This window comes from Hippichthys cyanospilos, chromosome 18, assembly GCF_059441005.1.
Source record: "Hippichthys cyanospilos isolate Australia breed blue-spotted pipefish chromosome 18, RoL_Hcya_1.0, whole genome shotgun sequence".
NCBI lineage: Eukaryota > Metazoa > Chordata > Actinopteri > Syngnathiformes > Syngnathidae > Hippichthys > Hippichthys cyanospilos.
In genome coordinates this window covers 6470744-6493787 of record NC_142386.1, presented here as the reverse complement: position 1 = coordinate 6493787, position 23044 = coordinate 6470744, and the positions used below count along the sequence as shown (strand labels likewise).

The 23044-nt window shown below is 47.1% G+C and overlaps 3 protein-coding genes across 9 annotated transcripts; 1 reads left to right on the top strand and 2 right to left on the bottom strand.

Annotated features, from left to right (window-relative positions):
• Positions 1 to 215: 215 nt before the first annotated feature.
• On the bottom strand, positions 216 to 6209 carry slc6a7 (solute carrier family 6 member 7). 3 transcript variants are annotated; one of them, XM_088440495.1, is made up of 14 exons: positions 5999 to 6209; positions 5266 to 5485; positions 4142 to 4273; positions 3644 to 3836; positions 3312 to 3450; positions 3099 to 3233; positions 2921 to 3024; positions 2721 to 2845; positions 2021 to 2133; positions 1806 to 1943; positions 1634 to 1733; positions 1444 to 1562; positions 1113 to 1286; positions 216 to 1034 (listed from the first exon to the last, which is right to left on the bottom strand). In XM_088440495.1, the coding sequence occupies exons 1-14, from the start codon at positions 6017 to 6019 to the stop codon at positions 870 to 872; spliced, it is 1878 nt and encodes a 625-aa protein (XP_088296621.1). In that variant the 5' UTR covers positions 6020 to 6209; the 3' UTR covers positions 216 to 869. The 3 variants fall into 3 exon arrangements, with proteins under 3 accessions (XP_088296621.1, XP_088296622.1, XP_088296623.1); XM_088440496.1 differs by lacking the exon at positions 5999 to 6209 and adding an exon at positions 5791 to 5920; XM_088440497.1 differs by lacking the exon at positions 216 to 1034 and having other exon boundaries at positions 1167 to 1308.
• Positions 5905 to 9501, top strand: LOC148408693 (SLAIN motif-containing protein 2-like). Of its 3 annotated transcripts, none has more exons than XM_088440501.1 (7): positions 5905 to 6208; positions 7486 to 7597; positions 7687 to 7820; positions 8256 to 8345; positions 8403 to 8470; positions 8540 to 8840; positions 8937 to 9501. In XM_088440501.1, exons 2-7 carry the CDS (start codon positions 7497 to 7499, stop codon positions 9152 to 9154), a joined length of 912 nt encoding a protein of 303 aa, XP_088296627.1. In that variant the 5' UTR covers positions 5905 to 6208; positions 7486 to 7496; the 3' UTR covers positions 9155 to 9501. The 3 variants fall into 3 exon arrangements, with proteins under 3 accessions (XP_088296627.1, XP_088296624.1, XP_088296626.1); XM_088440500.1 differs by lacking the exon at positions 5905 to 6208 and having other exon boundaries at positions 7134 to 7597; positions 8540 to 8597; positions 8703 to 8840; XM_088440498.1 differs by lacking the exon at positions 5905 to 6208 and having other exon boundaries at positions 7114 to 7597.
• On the bottom strand, positions 9469 to 23001 carry taf1 (TAF1 RNA polymerase II, TATA box binding protein (TBP)-associated factor). 3 transcript variants are annotated; one of them, XM_088440492.1, is made up of 44 exons: positions 22749 to 23001; positions 22422 to 22536; positions 22059 to 22182; positions 21866 to 21982; positions 21567 to 21689; positions 21127 to 21368; positions 20631 to 20849; positions 20315 to 20557; positions 20021 to 20237; positions 19839 to 19946; positions 19600 to 19767; positions 19037 to 19164; positions 18798 to 18905; positions 18547 to 18720; positions 18303 to 18476; positions 18115 to 18219; positions 17826 to 18026; positions 17607 to 17748; positions 17388 to 17518; positions 16810 to 16890; positions 16588 to 16737; positions 16134 to 16253; positions 15873 to 16048; positions 15576 to 15808; positions 15282 to 15489; positions 14331 to 14502; positions 13856 to 14067; positions 13676 to 13784; positions 13494 to 13592; positions 13229 to 13406; positions 13089 to 13156; positions 12895 to 13017; positions 12731 to 12823; positions 12539 to 12623; positions 12388 to 12455; positions 12196 to 12309; positions 11726 to 11815; positions 11387 to 11491; positions 11108 to 11206; positions 10682 to 10898; positions 10456 to 10618; positions 10229 to 10379; positions 10014 to 10079; positions 9469 to 9910 (listed from the first exon to the last, which is right to left on the bottom strand). In XM_088440492.1, exons 2-44 carry the CDS (start codon positions 22533 to 22535, stop codon positions 9728 to 9730), a joined length of 6201 nt encoding a protein of 2066 aa, XP_088296618.1. In that variant the 5' UTR covers position 22536; positions 22749 to 23001; the 3' UTR covers positions 9469 to 9727. The 3 variants fall into 3 exon arrangements, with proteins under 3 accessions (XP_088296618.1, XP_088296619.1, XP_088296620.1); XM_088440493.1 differs by having other exon boundaries at positions 14337 to 14502; XM_088440494.1 differs by lacking the exon at positions 11387 to 11491.
• Positions 23002 to 23044: the final 43 nt, after the last annotated feature.

Below are 23044 nucleotides of genomic sequence, written 5' to 3'. Positions count from 1 at the left end.
TAAGTTGAAAATAAAAAACGTGAACGTCTCCTTGGATAAGGTAGTTACTCTAGCACAGGCGCCTAGCGGACGCTGTAGAGAGCCTTCCTTCTACCTGTGACGTAACAATTAGACACGACCCTGATGCACTTAGGAATTTAAATTAAATCATTTTATTCATTTAAAAACGTTTAACTTATGATTTAAAATAAATAAATCCACACACAGACACTAACTGTAAAAAGACACTTTTGGAATTTATTGATTTATTCATACACCCGTTCTGTATAAATAGAGATTTATTCTATCTATTACTCATCATGAAAGGTATATTTTGCGCTGGGGGTAAATTTGTGCCCAATGTTCTATAGATTATCGCTGGCAGTCAGTGGAATTATATTCCGACTTTAGAAGAATCTATTTAGACCTTTAAAAAGTAAATCACAGCATGATAATCAGAAACAATAGAGAGTGCAAAAAGTTCATTTGTAGAAAATATTAAACAACTGAAAAAGCAGTATAAATAAAGCAGCATTGGGTAAAAGCTGTACGACGAAAAACCATCTTTCTTTCATCCAAGTTCCTTCCCGCTAAAATGCAGCATGCAGTTTACTCAGCCGCTTCAGTCACGCTTACGCTTTCGCATCAATATTCTTTCCTATGGAGCAAGGCTACTGGGATCCGCATTTTAAATTTCCGCCACTAGAGGTCGCTACCAAGCCGAAGTTCATCACGTTGCTCGCTCACTTAAAAAAAACAAACAAAACAGCCTGTAGGTGGGCCCTGATTCGACCGCCAAAGCCAACCTACATCAAATAAATAAACCAATATTTTCATGTTTTTTTTTGTATCGGCAAGCAAGCACGCTCATCTGCAAGCTCTTCCCGCCATCAAACCACTCTTCCCTCCTCCCACGTCATGGCATTAAAGTCCATGTCCGTAAGAGTGACCGTGAAGAGAGCATCGGGCCTATGTGCATCGGCGTTCCTCTCCGCTCCCCCCGCGCTGTTGTTTGTCCGCCAGGAGTTGAGCGGTCGAATGGATTTGCGGAAACGCTGCGGAGAACAAACACAGCGCTCGTGGTAAAACTCGATGGCCAAAGTCACCACGAATCCGCACGCCAGCACACTGACGTCTTTCAGGCTTCCGGTTTCCTTGCAGATGGCTACGACGGCCCAGATGGGGATCTGTAGACAGCAGGTGGTAGCCATGCACGCCCCCAAGGCTTTCCCCCAGCCAGGATACACGTAGCTGCCGTAAAGGAGGGACGTGCTGTACATGTCCATGAACACGTAGGACAGGACCAACTGCAACCGCAAAGGGTTAACGCTGTCATTGGAAAAAGTCATCGATAATCACCATCTCTTACTGCCCTCCAAAAAAATAAAAAAATCCACATCTGGCAGGCCCTAGTTTGATATTTTTGGATTACATAGCGTTCGCTAAGCCCACGCGTTTACTCACCAAAAGAAGAAACGGCGTGAAGAATACCCAGCATGCTTTGAAGTACAACAAAAGATTGCTGCACCAGGGCGGGCAGTGACCAATCATGTCAACGATGTCCTGGCAAAACTGGTTGATTCCTGATAAACCAAATAAAAGTCATCGCACAGAGCGGAGGCAGGAGAAGACGGGCGGCAATCGCGGGGTCTACCGTAGAAGAAGGAAATGCCGAGGCACATGAAGAGAGTGATGATGATGAGGCCAAAACTTGTGCTGAAGGAGTCCACCAGAGTGAACCAGTAGATGCCACCCTATCAAGACGGAACAATGGTGAGGATGGCGGACGGGGATGCTTACAAACGAACGCCAGAAACAAAACCTACGTCGGTGACGAAGAGCAGACCCATCAGGTAGAGGCAAAAGCAGAGCAGGGCCAGAAACAAGGACCTGTGCTTGGCGTTCCCTCGCAGCTGCGGAAACTCGTCCAGCACGGCGGTGGTGATGCCCTCGATGTTGCCGAACTGGGCGCAAAGGATCACGCGGGTGGAAGCGAGGAGGTGTGACCGTGGCGTGCCGGGACCATGAAAAACAGCCTTACCAGCGTGTCGATTCCCAGCATGAAAAGCATCAGGAAAAACAGAACCGACCACAACGCAGAACCTGGCAGCAGAGCCAGGGCCTCTGGGTAAACCACAAACGCTAATCCCGGACCTGCCGCCGAGAGGGGGAAAAAAAAAAAAAATCCATTGTTTTTTATTTTATTCTTTATTTCCTTTTGTATTGTGTTTAGAGGTTCAATAAATCTGAATCAAATGGCAAAAAAAAGATCCAAGTAATTTGTTCCTAATTTGAAAATAATGTGCTACTCCTGTCACGGCATTGAAAGGGAAATCAAAGCCAGAGTTTTCGTCACAAGAACATATTGGCGCTCAGTCTACTACTCGGAACTCGTCACTGCGCTTTTGGAGTATAAATGAGACACCAATTCCAACCCATTTTTTAACGTCTGAGACGGGCAGCCACTTTCTCACCGGCCACGCCTGAAAATGAAGTTGGAAAGCTCATGACGTTGGAAAGCTGAGCCACGATCGAGCTCCGAGCCGCTCTGACGTCAGTCAACGGCAAAAAAGCAAAATGGCCGTATAACTAGAAAAGCTTGACTCATATTCCACAAAAACAAAATATGAATCGAATGGCGTGTTTACATTGAACGCGTCATCGTGAAGAATTTTGGACTTGCAGAATGTCGCATTCAATGGCGCCTCGGAAGGCAACCCTAATGGGAACAAAATAGCTACCGGAAACGGCCACGTCTTCAACCGGCACGCCTCTCCTCCACGCCATGTGTCCCAGGACCGAGAATATGGCAAAGCCGGCAAAGAAGCTTGTGAGGCAGTTCCCAATAGTGATGATGATCGTGTCCCTGAAATCCAAAGCGAGGTCGATGACGGAACAACGGGCTTCGCTGCGGGCGAGCCGCGCCTGGAACGGAACTCACCTGATGACATTGTTGTCAAACTTATTATAGGAAGCCATGGAAAGCACTCCTCCAATTCCGATACCCAGTGAGTAGAAGATTTGCGACGCGGCATCATTCCACACCTTGAGGTTTTGAGCGGGAATATTTCAGCTAAGGAAAAACACTTTTTCCCCCCGTTCTCCTGCTCGGAAGGCACCTGTGCGCTCGCCAGTCGCCGCCAATCCGGCGTGAGGTAAAAAGCGATGCCCTGAAGAGAGCCTTCCAGCGTAGCGCCTCTGATGATCAAAACCAAGAGAACAAAGTACGGGAAAGTAGCCGTGACGTACGCCACCTAGAAAAAAAATAACATGACGGGCGGCCGTGATGAACTCATCGTACTTGCCTGGACGTAGCCTTGAAAATGTCTCACCTTGCCGGCGCTGTGGATGCCCCTGAGCATACACAGGAAGACCACGAGCCAGGCGGCCAGGAGGCACATAGCCAGGGGCCAGCGGACCGGGCCCGGGTCATGAAGGCCCTCGCTGTTCACCGCGCCTAGCACACGCTCGCTGACATTCAAAAAAAAAAAAAAACAACAACTCACCATTCAATTCAAAAAACTTTTGACGACGACTATAGACGCCGACGATCTATTTGACCGGGCCTCCATCGATAGCTACAGACGTCAAAGGTGCCAACGGGTCCCCCCCCCCAAAAAAAAGCACCAAAAACCTTTTATGTACTGCATACTATTACCCTTACTTCCAAAAGATCTCCGAGGGGCTGAGACTTTCCCCTCGGGAGTCGTTGCAGACGGCAACGTTAGCGATGGCCTCGCACGACCAAGGAAGCGGGATCTGGAACGAGCTGCCCAGGTAATAAAACGTCCAGGCGATTATCACGTTGTAGTAAAGAGACACCAGCGTTGCCACACAGAGCATGCCCATGCCGATACCTGCCGTATGAAAAGCAGAAGAAAAAAAAAAAAAAAAAAGATATATATATATATATATATATATATATATATATATATATATATATATATATCTTTTTTTTTTTTTATATATATATATATATATATATATATATATATATATATTTTTTTATATATATATATATATATATATATATATATATATATATATATATATATATATATATATATATTATATATATATATATATGTGTGTGTGTGTGTGTGTATTGATTGACGTGGCAGAGTCTTTATGTGTAATTTGTTTGTGTGTGTGTGTCAGGCACCTTTGAGCAGCGGGCAGCAGTTCCATACGGTGATAGGGCCGGCCGCCCCGTACTGGCCGAGCGATAGTTCCATGAGGAAGAGTGGAACGCCCGTAACAAAGAGCATGATGAAGTAGGGGATGAGAAAGACACCTGGAAGAGTAGAAAGACAGCTCTCAACTAAGTTCCACTTATATGCAACTTGTGTGTTTGTTAGTACGTTTCATATTGTATGAACATTTTCTTTATTTGTTTATATTGTGACTAACGGTGCGTTACAATTGTACAATGGGTTTTTCTATACGTTTGACAAAATATATCAACAGATGAAATTAATTTCTCTTGAAGACTGTTCGCTATCTGTCCATTTGTGTTCTCACACACACTAAGGAAAGAATGGAACTATGGAGCTATTTTATTTTGAAAAAGCTTTTATTTTGAATACTGGATGGATTTTCTTGAATTCGTTTCGGTCGCCAAAATGTCACTCACATTTTAAGTCATTCAATGCCAGGAACGTATTTTCACGTTTTTTAAGAGTCAGACATTCGGTCCCAGATACTTACAGGTAAGTATCGTTTCAATACTTAAGTATCCAGGATTTCATGTATCGTTTTAATACTCTGACTTCAAGGAGATTCAATAGATCATCTCTGAGAATGTAGTCAGAATTTTCACTAGCTCATCCAATTCACGTTTTTTAGAGACCAGACATTCAATCCCAGACGCTCAAGCGTTATAATACTTAAGTATCTGGGATTCCATGTGTGGTTTTAATACTTAAGTATCTGGGATTGAATGGCTGGACTCCTAAAAAAACGTGAAGATCCATCTCTGGAATCGAATGAGTTAAATGAGTAATAAACAGACGTCTTTGTGAAGGGACTCCCCCGATTCGAAAAGTGAGGCTTCCGTCCCCGCCGGTGACTTGACTACGCGACGCGCAGGGTGTGACACTCTTGAGAGTTGAGCATGAAAGGGATGAATGGAGTCTGGAAGGAGGTGCTGCGAGATAGATGGCATACCATCCGGACTACAAAAGCGGAGCACACGCCCACAACAAACAGTCCGTCCGCTGGCGTAGGTGTGACAAGTGCGCAAAAGCAAGCAGTCGACATAAAAGGCCAACCGCCGCAGCCGCCTACCTCCTCCGTTGCGATAGCAAAGATAAGGGAAGCGCCACACGTTCCCTAAGCCCACGCAGTATCCCAGGCAAGAGAGCAGGAACTGGTACTTCCCGGGCCATTGCGCCCTGGAGACGCCGCCGTGCGGGACGGGCCCCGGTTCCCGGACTTGGGTTTCCGCCTGGGCCGCGGCAACCGGATTGGTCCCGCTTTCGCCTTGTCCGTTCAAATGTCTTGAATTCTACAAGAAAATCACACAAAGCATCATTGAAGAACTGAGTTAAGGTAGTCAAAGTCAAAAGCAACTATTTTCACAGGTTGCCCCCAAAGTACAGCTACAAAAATAAAGATTAACCAATCAAACGCGGACGGTACAGCACTTTAATTTCAAATGGTTAGTTCCGGCAAGTACGGTTTCACCAGAAAAGAGGAAAAATGGCAATCAAATCAATTATGTTCAGAAAAAATGCTGACTTACTTACTATGTGTTATAGCACAACTGGCGGTAGCCTTAACTGAAAACGGGAAGACATAAGACAAACTTACTCGAAGTAAACGCATTTGGACTGGATGCAACAAATCGGAACTTGCACGGAACCGCGCGTTCGTGAGCACGCGATGAGGTTAAATCCGGTGTCATAACGGAACATGAAACAAGCGAGCTAGCAGCGGCAAAATGTGGAGCAACAGGTCGGACGAGCTCAGCTTCCACTTTATGCATCGCTTCAAAAACAAGCGACGCCTTTCACGCTACCTGGATGACGTCGTCCCTCATCTCAGATCTCTTGCACTTGCGCGAGGCCGACCTTCAACTTCGGCTTGGCTTCCACATGCTACACGAGTACAAGCTTCTTTCGTTTTTCTTGGCGCTGCTGTCGCTCATGTCAAAATCGATGGAGGCTTTTGATCTGGCCTGCCAGGAAGACGCGACATGAAAACAGGCCGAGGAGGAGTTGGGAAGCAGGTACACAAACACCTCCCCCTTTTTTTTTTTTTTTTTTTGCTATCACAGAGATGGGAGGAGGAAGTGGACGAAACTAGTACAGTACAGTATTTGTTTTTTTTTGTTGTTGTTTTTTTACTAACTACAGGACTCAAGTTTTCAAAGTCGTTTCTAGGGCAGTTACAAAACATTTGATTGAACTTTATTTGACACATTTAGCTGTTTCATATTTAGCTAACCTTTAACCTTAGTAAAAAGTCCATATTTGGCCGTACATAGGATTATATTCATAGGAATTTCCTTTTTCTTGTTTTGAAGTATGATACCAAATTTTATATGATCTGAAAAAGGACCTGTAAGCAAATTCAAACGACAATGCAATTATATATATTTTTGTCACAATGCAATCAAAAATACCTTTTGCTACTTGCTGAAAACTACATCAGGCTCAGGTAAGAACCAATCACAGCTCAGCTGGAAAACTTGGAATCGGGAATACATGTGACGTCATTTTCCGTTGCTAGCAAGGGGCAAAAAAGGCTTTTAAATAATGTTTATGTACTTTGTTGTTGTTAAATACAGTTACAAAAATGCTTTTAGATGCAAGCACAAATATTTCACAGATAATGAGACGAAATATCAACTCTTTACTCCTGAACATTGTTAAATATCCCTCTAGATGACTACACATTGGCATTCAATGCTTAAAGAAATCCCTTTGTTTTTTATATTTTATTTATTTTTTTAACAATATGACTGGCCCATGGACTTCTCCTGTTTAGCAGTTAAACCTGGAGTGGATCAATTCCTCGGTCTTGCCAGAAGTGTCATAAATATATAGATTATTGCTGCAGCTTGTCATAACCATTTGTGACATTCATGCAAGAAAATTGAAAATATAGACCAAACTGCTTGTATTCTCCCCGAATATCAAATTGTCCCTTGGTGCTTTCTCATTAAGGGATTTTTTCCGTTCTGCTCGCAACCTGCCAGCACTTTAATCCACCTAATCTTGCGACGCTTTCCTAAATCCATCCAATCTGCTGCTGCTCGATAATTACCGCACCCACTGGAGAAATGTGGGTCAGTAGATGGAAGGACGCCAAGCGTGTAGCGCTACGCTCGGCACGGCACGTTTCGGACTGAAATAATGGATGTCCAAAACCTGGGCTTGGGTCTAGATCACCACAGGTTTCCGGGAGGGAAGACTTCCACGTCTCCGTCTTTGGCCGAGGATGCTAGAAGGAGACTAGATTTTTTAAAGTTTGGGCCTAATTCGCAAGCGTCCTCCGTTGCAGAGGAAGGGGTGATGTCTCCTGGCCAAAAAGAAAAAAGAACAGGAGAGCCTACAGTTTTGGACTTCGTGGAGCTTCTCCACTTAACAGACGACGGCGGGGATGATGAGAGCTGGTAAGATCTTATGCTTGAGCGTTAACGATGGATCAATGTCGGTTAGGGCTGGGCTGTTTTCTTTCTGATCGATACGAATCTCTTCGCAGGCTTTACAAGTCTCCCAAAGGTCAGATGGCAGTGGACATGGAGTCACCTCTGAGATGGTGTCGCCGGGTCCTGGACAATCCAAGTCCGGAGATGAAGGCCGCAACGCCTTTACTTCGAAATAAGCTCAAGCAAAGTAAGAGACGCAAAAGCGTGAGTCAACTTGAGTGACCAGAATTTCACAAAGAAAAACTGGCAACGGCCTAGCAAACATGCGACTCGACTGGGGTGACCAGATTTTTAATAACACAAAGTGGGACACAAGTTGGCTGAAAATGATTTCTCACCAAGAAGTAATTAGAACAAATTTCATCGACAAAGCTAACCAACTGGTTAACCGGCGGTTGTGTTATTACTTGAGCTCATGCCGAATTCTATCTTGGATGACAGTTCGCCAGCATCAAATTTGGACCCCCTAACCTTGCAACTTACTTGACCTTGCTATGAGGTCAAGGTGAACCAATGAAAAATGTTTTAATTCATTGCAAACATTATTTGGTACGAAAAATGTGTCTTATCCCTCACAAGTAAAAATGTCATATGCCAAACGCGGTTGTCTGTTTTGAAACAGATCCAAGTGAGCCTCGTAAATGCATAAGCAGCAGCTACAAGTTGCAGGACATCACAGACGTTCACCTTCTGGCCCGCATTCAAGAGCGCAGTAAGTGTCGCGCAATTTGAGTCATCTCGAACTGCTAACCTTGGACTGTAATCGCAGGTTTGCGACAGGACTACGCGGCCAAACCCGCCTGTGACTTTTCACGCAGAGGGAATCCTGAAGCCCAAGTAACATTTGGTCATACTTTTGCACGGACAGCTTGACCATGCAACTCATTGACATCCTTGTCGGCGCAGGTCAGACTCCGTCAGCAAGTCACTCAGTTCAAGTTGCTTCAAAGAGCTCAGAATCAAGGTGCTCGCCGTTGCTTTTGGATTCCTCGTATGTCGTCCATTTTCATTTGGAAACTCACTTTGGGACGAAACAATGTCTTTGCGGTACTTTGGACGGGACTCCCAGACAGGACTGCAGAGTCACCCTTGCGGACCAGCCTCCGTTCCCTCCAGGCGCTAAGAATCAGTCGAAGCTTGGACGCCACCGACGACCGCCCGCCCGCTCATCAAACACCAAACGCAGATCTTCCATCAGATCAGCCCGGTAACTAGCAGTTGTTGAGACCGGTCGGGTTTCGGCCATTGTGAATTAAGACATTTACAGTCAACTTTAACGTGCTTCTTCCCTGTTATCCGTAAGCATCCGCAAACTCCGGCGATTGGTCCAACTGGGCGAGAGGCTCATCCGCCATGAAACCGCCTTTGAGGGATGTGCACAGGTCTCAGTCTCTCAGCCCTCGCAGGATCCCTCGCTGCGCAAGTCGATTCGCGTCCATCAACGCGCGTGTTTATGCTTCACCTGAGAGGTCAACGACGGCGGCTTGGGCTAGCAACGTAACTGTGACGCAAAGGTCATAGTCCTCCGTAAGGCTGACGTAGATGGCCACATAATGTGGTTCCGAATTTTTATTCTTTTCCTAACTTTAATTTACAAACCCGTGTTTGTTTGGAGCTGCCGATTGGATGATAGCAGAATACACGAGATGTTTTCTCAAATTCATTGTTTCTTTTACAAACGTATAGACAGACGGATAGATACTAGCTAAATTCTGTGGCTAGCTAGCATTCTATCAGAATGCCATGTCTCACCCTAAGTCCATCACACAAGGTTCTTTGTTGTTGATACTTCGTATTCTTTCTGTATATATATCGATCCACAGACAATCTAAACATCAGCAAATAAAGACTCTTTATAAAAAGCAAAACACTTACTGTTCTTGAAATACGGCTCCTGACTTGCAATAACAAAGCTTGTAGCAGTTTCAATATGATCCCGGATCCAATGTCTCACATAAACAGATGCCCGAAACAATGCTGAAATTGACAAGGGGAGCACTAATGTTGGAATAAAGAAACATGTCCAGTTTAAATCACAAACGCTTTTTGAAAGGAAATCCTTTCAAACACGCTCCCTCAGGGGATAAAAGTCATCTAGTCTGATTCTATGTCACTGTCTCCTCCGATGGACCGGAATTCTTCGCTCTCCTCGTCCTCACTGAGTTGGACCTGCGAGAGGACGGCCGGACCTCTCCTGCGCGCGTCCTCCTCTTCGTCCTCTTCTTCTTCGTCCTCGCTGTTGCCATCCTCCCGTCCGTTCCCTCGCAGCTGCCACGGCTGAGACGCAAGAGGGCAAAAGTGAAGGCGCGGGTCCAGGCGAGGCGACTCTCGGCCGTCGCCGTTGACGCTAGCATCGCGGCTACAAAAAGAACGGTCCTACCTGCTGTGCGTAGGGTGCAGTCGTCGCGCCGTGCCTCTCCAAGTCCATGAAAGACCATTTGCCCTCCTTTTCATCATCGCGGACAGACGCAAAAAAGGCAACCCAAATTAGACAAACGTAACACAAACGTTGAGTCTGTGTCCCATAAGTGTTTTTATTTATTTATTTTTTGTCTGAGTCTGTAAGTGGATCCCCTAAAATGAAGTAAGCTGCACCTGAGAATGCGTAGCCGGGCCTCTCCTGCGTTCGTCATCCTCTTGGTCTTCATCATCTTCCTCCTCGTCCTCCTCGCTGACGCCATGGTCTCGAGCGTCGGCCCCGACCGACGGCCGCATTCGACTGCGGCTCCCCTCCAAGCTGCCGTAGCTGAGTGAGACGAGTGAGAAATCTTTAACGGTAAAAAAAAAAAAAGTCATCAAACATTCGGCCGGCAACCGGATACCTGACGTTGCTGTCTTCCATATGAGGCCCGTCGGCGTCGTACGACATCATGCTCTCGTCCTGCTCCATGCCCATGCGCGCCGTCTCCTGAGCTCGCCGCGGAGGGGCGGCTCGCACATCCGTCTCCCCGTCAGAGTCGCTGCCGCTCTCCGATAGATGAATGGCTAAAGAAAGACGGCTCTTGGGTGAAACGCCTCTTTTGATGCATTTGGCTTTGCTCGGCTTACACGAGAAGGGATTGTCGCCCTCCTCCTCGCTGGCATCGTCCTCTCCGTCGGACATGAGCAAGTCTTGATACAAGACGCTGGCGTGGCCGAGGGAGTCGCCTCTTCTGTCGTTGTCTTCCTCTTGACGGTTGTGCGGGCGCCTCCGAGGCGGAAGCAACATCTCCTCCTCGTCCTCATCCTCGTCGTCCTCCTCCAGATCGCCTTCTGCGTCCTCTGCCTGAACAGATGAGAATCGAACACCTTGAGTGACTTTTCGGGCCAGTGGGCTCAAACGTCCGGCCTCTTTGGTAGGCTTTCAAATTTCAAACAAAAGCATCAATTTGAAAAGAAAACAAAAGCACAGATGTCGTTGCTATACATCATGGAAAAAAGGAGAGGAATACGATCGTATGTAAGCGTATTGAAAGGGCGCAGTGCGGGACTCACAGGGGCGGGTGTTTTGGGCTTGCCGTCGTCGTCCTCCTCCTCAAAGCCTTCGATATCCACGTCCGACTCTTCCTCCCTGAGCCTTCTGCCATGGCGAGCCTAACACGCACAAGCAGTCGAAGAGAGCGCGTTCAAAACAAAAAGCCGCTCCTCCCACTTCCCGGCGACGATGCCCGACGCAAACATTCTCCCCCATCGAGACGAGCGGGACAATCAGAGCACGGACTGGCGAGAGGCGCGAAGAGACGTATAGATTTCTCTCTCTCTCTCTCTCCGTACCTGCCCCCCTCGCTTCTCCGAAGCGACCGCTAGCGGTCCATCAGAGAAAAGGCGTCCGGCTGCGCCGGAGGGGCCCGAAGCAGCGCTGTCAAACAGATCAGCGGGCTGGCCGACGACGGAGGAGCAAAGGCGCGCCGGAGGAGTGGGAAAGAGAGACAAGAAGGGAAGTGAAGGGAGAGCACACTCGAGCAGACACAACGCACGACTACAAAACATGAAACAGAAAGAAAAGGTCTGGCAGGAAGTTAGTCACGGTGGGGGAGGGTGCAGGAGGAGCAATAAAGACAAGGGTTTGTTTGGTGCAGAAGAGCAGCTTTCCGGAAGAGCGACCATACAGACCTGGGCTATGTAGGAAGAGGATGAGGCCAGCCTTTGTAAGTCCATGAAAGAGCCTTTGCCCGAAGACAGCTCCTTATCCAGCTCATCATACTGGGTGCACAAACACGAGAACCACACTATGATGCCCCTTCAAATAACTCGTAGCCCAGCCGTGACCTCGTTTTTTAGCTCCATTCATCCCAAGTATACTTTGGCTGCAGAAATTGCATTAGGATATACCGGCAAAAGAAAAGGTGGCTGTTTTTTCTGTTGGTGTTACAAAAAGATCCATTTTGGTCAAGCTATTAATAATTATGACTACAATTGTATGCTTTGTCCAACCAGCCACTAAAAACATTCAAGATAAAGCTCCTGACCATGCTTGCTTTCAAACCGATACACCTTATCGACACAAAATGGACATTGGGGAAATTTGATATATTCTGTGAGCGTTCCTGACTGAGCTTCGACAAAAGTTTCCGGCCGAGTACCTGTGTCATGTATGAACCGTGTGCCATCTCCAGACTGTCAAAGTCAGCTGCATCCAGAGCTGCCTCCTTTGCTGTGGAGATGTCCTTTTCTAGCTGTGTCAGATGTTCGTCATACTGGAGGCACAAGACAAAGGAAATTCTCATTACACCCAAAAAAAAGTCAACCTAGTCGGGTAAACCAACTGAGCTTACCTCATCTAAGGTCTGTCTGCACACGCTGATGATATCGAGTGCTGTCTTGGTGTATGGACTGTCGCGGCCTGTGAAGGACACATCACGTAGGTGATTATGCCATTTGCATTCCATTCAGAGCTCTGCATCGTAAAGCAATAATTTTGCTAACCGTTGTATTTGATACTGTTTGTGTGGATGAGAGTGACATCTGAGAGGAAGGCGTCTCTGTTCTGGTACTTGTGCTTGGAGATGTTCTTTTGGTTGAGAGGAGACAAGGGTTAGAAAGGTTTACTCTTCATGCTCCCACCCGCCCCAAAAAAGATTTCCCTCATTTCCCTCTTGTGTTGTGAGCGGCCCTCACCTTGCGGATGGTCTCCAGGTCCATGGGGTCAATAATCACCTTGTAATAATCCGGCACAAACTTCTTGTTGACAGGATGGTGGAATGGCCACGACTGCATCAGCGCAAAGAGGAAATCATCACTTCACACGTTCATCGTAGCAATTTTTGTCGGCGGCAACGTACATCGGGAACAACCATCATCTTCTGGGTGACGATGTTGTCCAGGATGAAGGAGAAGGCCACCTGGTCGTCGTCGTCCAGCAAAGGGTTGATGGCTTTTTCGAGCCTAACCAGTCGGTCCTCCTTCTGCAAATGCAGAGGGTCTTCTTACGTTTGAGGAGACGTGAGAGAAAAAATGCAGATGAGGTCTCGCTTACTTCCTTCAGCTTGGTATCGCACAGGTCCAGCATGGATTGTGCAACTTGCGTGATTGGATGTTTGGCTCCTGGACAGAGAAAAGGCATGCCCACGTACTGCACATGCTCTGAAATAAAGACCCCCCGAATCGCGAAAGTACCATTGTATGTGGCGCTGTTCTTGTATATGAGCTCGACGGCTTCTCTGAACTCCTCCCTGGATGGGTACATCCGCTTGCGGACGTTCTCCCGGAGCGTCTGCAGGTCCATGGGCCGCGTGATGATCTTGTAGTAGTCCTTCACAACCTTGGCGTTCACCGGCGTATGGAACGGGTACGTCTGTTCGGAGGAGGACGGCAAGACGCGTGCGTTGTTACGCCGCCGAGCGGGCCAGCCGTGAGAAGAAGGCAAAGTGGGGAAGCTCACGTTTGGGTGGTCGCGCATGTCGTTGATGACACTCTCCAACACGGAGGACAAGGTCACCATGGGGTCTGTGCGTCTGCGGTGGATTGCCTTGTGTGGCTTCTACCAGTGAGGAAGCACAACGGCAATGTGAACATTGTTCCTTTGGACCTCCAAAGCAAACGCCAAACGTCATCGCTACTTGCATTCAGATAGTCGCAGTGCACCGCGTTTCCAACTCGTCTCTTCTTTTTCGGTGGGAGCTGCTGCTTGGGGAACTTGAGCACTAAAGACTTTCTGCGCACCTCATCGGCACTGAGGCAAAACAACAAACGAGGAACCCGTGAAGAGTAAAATCCAAAGACGATTCCTATCCGCCTACCCACCTTTCAATGAGTTGCTTGCCAAGCACGATCTTGGTGCCTTCCACTTTGATCAATTCTTCATTGTCGTTGTGGATGACTGTCTTTTCCAGCTCCTCTTCCTGCTCTTCAGTCATAGCGACTGGGTTGGAAGGGGGCGCGTTGGTCTGATAGTACAGCGGGCAGAACTTGTTCGTCCTCATGTGCCCGATGGCGCCGCACGCGCCACACTTGAGCTATAGGGAAGGGACGCAAAGACAATGTGCCAAGATCAAAACTGTAACCGCCTACTTCACTTATTCAGCGCCACTGACGGCAAGAGACGTCAAAGAGCATTTGATTTACCGCCAGGCCAAGCGGCGACCTTATGCACTGCCACTGACAGCTATAGAAGGCAAAAATCAATTTTCACCGGGCTGCCAAGTGAATGACTAAACGCCACATCAACATAGAACCAGAAGTGAGGAAGAGAAATATAGTATCTAATTAGCAAGCTTACTTTTACCTTGAGGTCTGGTCGCTCTTTCATCTTCTTGGACTTCTTTTCCGGAGGTCCCTTGAACTTGTCCTTCTCCTGATTTCGCTTTAGTCTCCTCAGCTGCTCCTGGATGCGTCGACGCTCCTTCCTCATCTCTTCTCTGTGCTGCTCATCGAAGAGGGCAAACTTTCGTCTGAAAGTAGAGGTGACATAAAAAGGGAGTTTTTTTTTTTTTTGGTCTTGGCCACATGGGGGTTGTCGACAAATCTAATTATATTTGTCATAGCTCCTCGCAGAAGATAACAAATAGAGAACTGCAAGTTACACTGAATGTTTAAATACTGCACTGTTGGATGGGCCGGGGGGGAAAAAGTCACGCAAGTCTGATTATTCACCTCTGAAGATGGTCAACTTAAATTTTTCCACCTCGAAGCTCCACCGGAAACATGTTTGTGCCAACATTTTCATACACGGATCTTTCTTGAAGACACACGCAGTGTTGCAATGGCGACAAGGGAGAAAGACTCCCCTAAAAAATGGACTGTCGCAAGTATGAGAGCATTTCCAATTGAAATGAGAGACAACGACAAAGAGCTTGTGTTAGTGCACCATCTAGTGGCCAAGCGGCTGATGCTATTTGTGTGCTTACATTTTTTGTTGGTATCTAAAAATTCTGATCTATAGCAGATAACAAATGAGTTCTATCCACTCAATTCAATTCACGATTAACTTTAGAAATAATTGGAAGCGATTGGTAGGTTATAGGATAACCGATTTTAACAAGATTCAAAGGCTGTTTGGGTGCAAATATCTATTGCTTAAAGGGTTTCATATTTTTCCCATTACTGTATTTAGCATTGTCGTTAGCCTTTGTTTATCAATACGCAAGGTGTAAGTCTGAAAGTAAACTAACTGGAATTGAATCAGCTCCATGCCAAAAGTTAGAAGAAGGTTCAGAACTGAATTACTGACATGAATTCATCATCCTTGGTGGTTCTGATCCTGGTGTAGGCATCAATGACAGCGGATTTGCGCACGGTCTCACAGCGAACATATTCTTTGCCATCCTCATCCCTGAAGGTCCTGTAGATCTTAAGTCGCCGTCCCGTGGCGGCGGAGTTCAAGCTGGTGACCGAGGATGTGTCATCATCTTTGTGGGAGCCCGTGGACAATGAGCTGGCTAAAAAGGTAGAAGAAGTCCAATTTGCACGCCGTTTGCGCAACAACATATGCCCGGCGCCAAGAGAAGAAAAAACAAGGACTTACACAAGACTTTGCGGCGCTCCTTGCGCCCCTTGTTGTCCCGATCACTCTCCTCCCCCATGAGCATCCTCTGCAACTCCCGCCTCTCCTGCTCCTCCCTCTCCCGTGACAACTGTGAGCTGGTCTTCTTGTTCTGCAGCATGTTCTCGATGTTCTTTCCCATTTCCTCAAAGTCGCTATCCTCAGCTGAGCTGCTATCCGTGTCGGTGGAGAGCACCTCTGTCGACTCCAGCACCCTACGGTCGCTTGAATTAGCCGCAGTCGGAAGGGAGAATACTTTTTTTTTTTAACGCATCTCACTTATTCTGCAGGTCAAAGATCCTCTGGCACTCCTCCTTGTAGCGCTCTTGGTGCTCTGCTACGGAGAAGCGGGAGCCTCTGGCAAACTTGCTCATGGGGCCTTCTCCTGAACGCGCCTGCTCGGTTGACATGGTTCTCACCACGTCAATCACCTCCCAGCGGGACAGCTTTTTTATCTGGTAAATGAAACGAGGAGGACATATAAATGATACAAAATAGCCGATTGGCGTCATAAATTGTCTTGAACGTCTGCAAACTTACTTCTTCTTCCGGAACGCCAAACTTGCGAAGCAGTTGCTTGGCATTCTTCAGCGACAGTCTCCTCAAATCGGCATCTGTCCCTGTCACAGTCTTCTTAGCAGGCTGCGGCTCCTTGTCATCCTGACAAAACCAATCAGACGCTTCTAGACTTCCGTATGCAGCCAGCATTCAGCCAGGGCAACAAGCACGCTTTACCACGGACAACATCCACCCCATCGCAGCTACAGGAAACCAAAAGTGAAGCCAAAATGAAAGAAAAATAAAACTCCAATGTATCAGTAGGATTTTCTGATTGTTGAATTTCCCTATGGATGATGAGGAAAAAGGAAGGATGCTCAAGTTCAGTCCACCCGCATGTTAAACCCGCCTTCTCTTGTGATAAGTCACCTGACCTAATATTTCTCTCATATTTAAGAGTTCAGAGTACTGAATATTCCAATTGACACATTCGCACCTTTTGTTGAGTGGGCTTGTTGGGCACTTTGACATAGGAGAAGCCTTCCCCGCAGCCTGTTGGGTCAGCCACGCCCGTAACCTCCAACAAACATTTGCCCTTCATGGCGGAGATGAAGGCTCTCGTCGTGTTCCAGGGAGCCGTTCGCACCTCGTACGAGTAAGAACAGGTTAGTGGTGACGAAAGTGACTGAAACTTGGGGGAAACAAAAACTAAAAATACCTCATCATCAATCTTCATTTGGAAGTCCTCTTCATTCTCCTCTTCTGGCGCAAAAAACGATTTCTCGCCGTATCCAGCATCCTGAATGTAGGGCAAGACGGTGTTCAACCAAATTGTGTTGTGTGCACGATTGCATGAAATTTTATAAGTCATATAATATCCAATGACAACCAGAATGCAAAGATGATTCTTTTCTTCACAAAACTAGCTAAAATATTGATCATAGCTTTCCAGAGTTTTACACGCGTGTGTAATTGTCTCTTTTATTCTGTTTAAAATGTCTGTTTTATTCATCAGTCTACATTTACAGAGAACTAAAGAAATCAGAGAACATTTTCTGTTGTGAAGCTAAAACTGAGGATTTGGACAATTTGATGTTTCCAAACATTTGATCGCATATCAAAAATAATGATGGATTAATTCGAGGATTGATAGGCTGTCTTTGAAACCGCAGGGTTTTTTACTCCAAGTTAGCCGTTGCGATTTGAGAACAGAATTGTACGACATGGGAAGACTTGAATTGGATCAAGCGTGCATCCCTAATTTTCATCGAGGGTTTTAGTAGCAGAGCGGGTCACCTTGAGTCGCTGCTCGGCCACTTGCATGCTATAGTAGGCGCAGCACTGCTCCGGAGACACCATGGCTCGGATTTCCTCCTCTGTCGGCAGTCTGAAATCGGGCTTCAGGACCCACCAGTTGGAGTCCATCCCTGGAATGGAAAAAAAAAAAAAAAAAAGTGGTATACGCAGGCAGGTGATTTCAAGTATGAATGTGGCGAGCAAATAAACGATCCGTACCCGTGCGTTTGAAGTCGGCACAGAGTTTGAGTCGTTTCCGGATGCTGCTCTCAGAATGCACCGGAAACGCTTTCTTGATATCCTCCATGCGAATTCTCCGTGGACGATCCTTGCTCTTCCAAAACAAGCGGTAGATGAAAACCTGCGGAAGACGGGTTTCGTCACTTGACCTTTGCCGCATTTTGCGCACTTCAAATGAAGTCGGGGAAGTCAGCCTACTTGAAGGAAGTCTCTTATGTGGGTATTGGCACGTTTGGAGTTGGGCCCGGGTACTTCGTATAAGGGACAGGCCTGACCAACTACCATGATGTCCACGATTTCTCGGATGTAGTATCCATGGCGCGTACGAATGACCAAAAAATCTGTTGCAGGCAACTTGTGTAGGTAAATGGGGGCGCGGAAAAGATTGTTTTCAAAAGCCTAAGAGGAAAAAAAAAAGGAAGATGAAACAGGTGAATTAGCACAAAGCTTGCAATTATGTTGCATGAAGTAAGTATTGAGAACTGACTTGGAGCAGCTGTCCTGGATGCAGAGAACCCAGAAAAGGCGAAGTGTGACAGTATACGGTTTCTCCATATTTGCAATCTGGCGCGCCAGGATCCTTTCCAGGTTTCTGAACAAACAGAGATTGAACTAAATACGAGTCGTCAGGTCATCTGCAAAAGTAATTGAGTGACTTTGCAAAGGCCTTCCAACCCTTTTGTAGTAGTTTTTGATTTTGGTGGCCATGCCGACTTGCATGATGAGAGGGGGGTATTCTTCACTGTACTCGGCCAGGATCAGATCCCCGTCTTTGCCCGTCAAATCCTGCGGTGTGCGCATGAAGAACATATCTCCCCCTCCCGAAGCCTGCCGCTCCTGCTCTCGCATCTGTCGTCACGCGTGCGCGTTTAGATAGCGGCCGGCTCGGAATAAGACATCGCTGGGAGCAAAGTGTCACCTTGGCTTTTTTCTTAATGTGCTTGAGCAGCGGTTGGACAGGGTGCGGACCGGGCTGAGCCAAAGGTCCAAATGAGTACTTCTTCAACCCCGAGCGGTGGAACTGCCGCAACTTCATGGGCCCCATGTGTGTGGGGAAGAAGGGCTGTCTCAGCTCCAGGGCTGGGATGGAATGCTGCTGAACAAAAGTGAAAAATCTCAGTCTGCTCTCGGGTTGCACGTTGACTTGAGGGAGTTGCAAATTGAGCTCACCTGAATGATGTTGCCACCAAACGTCCCTCTGAGGCCTTGCTGTTTGGGATAGTAGAACTCATCATTGGAGAGGTTCCAGGGGTCCTTCACCTCGGGTTGGGACATGTTCTGAGTTGACGGAAAACATTTTTAAAGCAGCTTTCAGTTTCACTTTGTGGAACTGGCGCTTCCATTTCTACTGCTTTGTACAGCATAGCAAAAGCGCCTCGCGTCAAAACAGTCTTGGGCGTTTGACTTGCCTGTTGCGGCTCGTCTTTTATCACCCCGGTCTTCCCGAGCAGGATACGACTCTTTTTGATTGCCGTTTCCTTCTTATTCTCTTTGGACGGGGAATGGGAGGTCGATGCTTCCTTTTCATCCGGGATTTCTAAATGACAATCAAATCATTTCATTTGGCCCCGCCTCTTCTGACAGTCAGAGGGGAAGGTGATGATGCTAGCCCCCTGCCGTCTATCAAAACACGAACGTTTGATTACATAATGAACATTTGCAAACAGCTGCTTGGACTTTGGAAAGCAATGACCGCACGAGAAAGCAAATCTTACTTGGTTAATGAATCTTGTTGGTTAATAACCGGTTAATGAAACAAAACCAAATGGGTTTGTCATGTACAATTAGGCAAAAATAAAGAGATTTGATTCATCGTTTGTGAAAATATTATAAAAATCTCTTTGGCTTCACTTAGAGCGAGATTTTTACCACAATGAGACCGCCTCTCAGCAAACCAAAACATTTTTCACACCTCGCAAGATTTTCTGCTGTCAAAAAAATAAATAAAATGCAGGATGCAATGCGGTGCTACCGAGTATGATGTTCTCATCATTGGGATCCAGTGTAAGAACCGGCGGAGCGAGCAAGTGATCCATTTCCTGATCATCCCAGATAATGTTGTCTTCCCAGCGCCCGTAAACTAACTCTTCGTTGTCGATGGGGAAAATTGAAAACCAGGGAGCGTCATCTTCCTGATTGGCTGCAGAGGAGTAAATACACATTGGTAATAAAGAAGATCTTTGTACTTTTGCATCCTGCCACCAAACTTACACTGATGATCGAGGCTGTTTTTGTCCCTCTTCAAGCCAGTTATTGACAAGCTTTTGGGCATGAGTGGCGGCGGCGTTGGGACCAGCTGGGAGTTGCTCCTGGTCAGACCTGATGAGTTGAATGGATAAACATCAAATCGACTTGTATACACGTGCCAAACGTGAGCCTAGCGCAGGTGTGACCTTGTTGCGCATTGTAGGCATTGGCATTGCGGGTCATGCTGGAGGGCAACCAGCCAGCGAGACTGGCACGTTGAGACTTGGTGCCCTTGTGCTTGACGTCCTCCCCGTTCCAGATAATGTCATCCTCCCACTGCAGTTGCGTAACCATCAGGAAGAGCTCATTCTCCAGGACCCCTCGGTCCTCCTCGCGTTCATGATTGCCGTCGTCGTCGTCACCCTACAAATGACACGGAATTAAAAAATATGCGAAAGGGGACGCGCAGGCCCCTAGTGTGCGCCTAACAGCCCACTGACCTGCTTTGGCGTCTTGGCCCTTTCTTCAAATATCATTTGCTCCTGGGGTTCAGCGGACTCCATTTGCTTCAGCTTCAACCCGTAGTTGAAATGACTTCCGTCCTCGGGGACCCCCAGCATGTCGTACCAGAGCTGAGCGGGACCGTAACGCCATTCGGCAACCTTCGGCCGTGATTCCGTCTCCTCGGCTCCGTCGCAATTAGCCTGGGAAAATTTGGACTCCACCGGTGCCATCATGGTGATCTGTGAAACGGGCAAGGGATGAAGCCAAAATTACGCCAAAATTACGCGACTATAATCCTGCCGGAATATTGACCTCGTCGTCTGAGAGACACTGCTCCGGAGGCGGAGGGTGGGCGTACTCGTAAAACCACCCCGATTTCTTCTCCGGCCCTTGTTCTGCCAGCTCGCCCTCGGGCGGTGGCGTCCCGGGCTGCTGAAGATCCCGGTGCTTCCGCTTCTTCTTCCTGCGGGCGCTCCTCCACACCGACGGCATGTTCTTCCCTGGGCCGAAGAGCCGTAAGAACCTCAGAACCTGGCGGGGGATCCAAAAAGATGGGCTGTTTGTCTTTAATACGTGCAAAATGCAGGGGTGTCTAAACCTTTGTCTTGGAGGGTCGCATCCAAGAAAACGTAATGAGGCGAGTCCCTCGGGACAGAGGCGGGACAGTGCAGAATATGGTCACAAGACTTTCCATTTCAAATGCCATTTTTTCAATACACGGCATGCTACTGAAAAAGGGATGGCGGGCCGCAAATGGCCCTCGGGCCATAGATTGGAGACACCGATGTAAAGGAACACGAATCGTTACCTTTCCAGGTCTAAACTCCGGGAAGAGCTCTGTGACACCCGGTAGCGCTTTGGCAGCATCTTTCTGCATGATGCCCGCAAGCGGGAGGGTGAGACTGTCCGGTTGGCCCCCAGGACCGGAAGCCGGGACGGGGCGGTCCGTCTCTGGTTCGGAGTCAGACGAACTGCTGAAGTCCACCTTTTCGGCAACCGATGAAGGTGCGATGATAGACGGCAAGATGATACCGTCACCTTCTTCCCCGACTGTCGGGAGCGGCGGGGACAAATCAGAAATTGAGAAACGAAAAGTTTGTTCAAGGACACCCATTTTGTTAGGATCGCCACTCAAATGTAATATTACGCGAAGAATACATCTTAATAAACAGCAATTAGAATAACAGATGTTTCGAAGATAAACAAAGGCAATTAACAAAATGAACAGACAGAGGCAATCACCCTTACCATTTGCACTTTGAGTTGAAGGCTCTTCTTTTTTAGCAGCTGTCGAAAGGCTTGGCGGTGGTGGAGGAGGCATGAGCTTTGAGTCGATATCCTCGCAGTCTGCATCGTAGTCATCTTCATCATCTGCGATGATGAGATTTAATCAAAACACTATTGTATTTTCCTACCAAGTAAATACTTTCCCCAATGTAAAATGGTGTATCTCAAGTAACCTTTGGACTGTCCATTACAGGATCTATGTATAACTAATGAACAAATGCAATAAATAACGGGAGGAAAGGTGGGTTTAATAGAATCACCTGTTTTCCGACAGGGCTGCAGAGATCCCATGGCCTGTCTATACTTCCGAGATTCATCCTCAGCAACCTCACTGATGTCAGAATAATCAACTGCATCTTCGGTGCTTTTCACCCAACCTGAATACATTAACACATGCAAAATGACATGCCACGTTCTTTCTGCACGTACTGTACACTGTGTGCTTGCACTCACCCTCAGCATCCACATTGGCGGGGGTTTTACTTTCCTCTTGCTCCTCATTCTGATTGGCAGTGATCTCTGTGATGAGGGAGCCCAAACCCAGATTACCCAAACCAGCCAGATGCTTCTTGGACTCCTGGGTTGAAGATGACAGGTCATTAGAACAAGTAGATGAGACTGCCTTTATTGTGCGACAAACACGGGTTTGGGCTGCACACAAGCCAAATTCCTTGTACAGTATGTGTGTCGAGTGACAAGGAAGGAGGGTTCATTTTGTGTAGCTCAAAAGGCTCGAGTCAGTCCCCAAAAGTGAAGACATATACAATTGTGCGTTGTATGCAAGGGACGACTTTGACGTGGATTTTAAGGACTCACGTTGTCCAAGACACTGTCGTCCTCCAGTTGGCCATCTTCATTGATGTTGCCAAACAAGAAGCCAGTGATGGAGAAAGGCCGGTCCTGATCATCCTCGCTGTCCGAGTCTGACATTCTGAAAAAGCAGTGTTTACACTCCATGACGGAAGCCATTGCCAGTTCTCACTGCTAAATACGGGATGCGTGGACTGGATTAGTATGTTTTAAGTACGCACGTACCATACATCGCGTAGCCCCAAACAATTTGTCTGATATTCTTGCATAGCTTTAAATTTAGCTGACGTTACTGCTAAGATGTGCTAAAAACAGTAAAAAGTGTCCACTCACCTTACGATGTCACCAATGGAGCTTGATAACAAATTGGTTCAGTTGGCTAACCAGCAATATTACCTTGCATTAACATGACCACGAACTATATCCGCAATACTTTAGCTAAGACATCGTGCTTCTGCCAGTTCTGAAAGGTTACGAGTAATCCAAAAATTGATTCAGTTGCAGTATTGACTTCAAGCCATTCGGATAGTATTTGTGTTTTCAATGTGAACATTAACAATGGTGGCGCGCTCGACAGCAGCGGAGGTCCGCCATTACCCAACCGGAACGTAAACCCAAAGTACAATAAA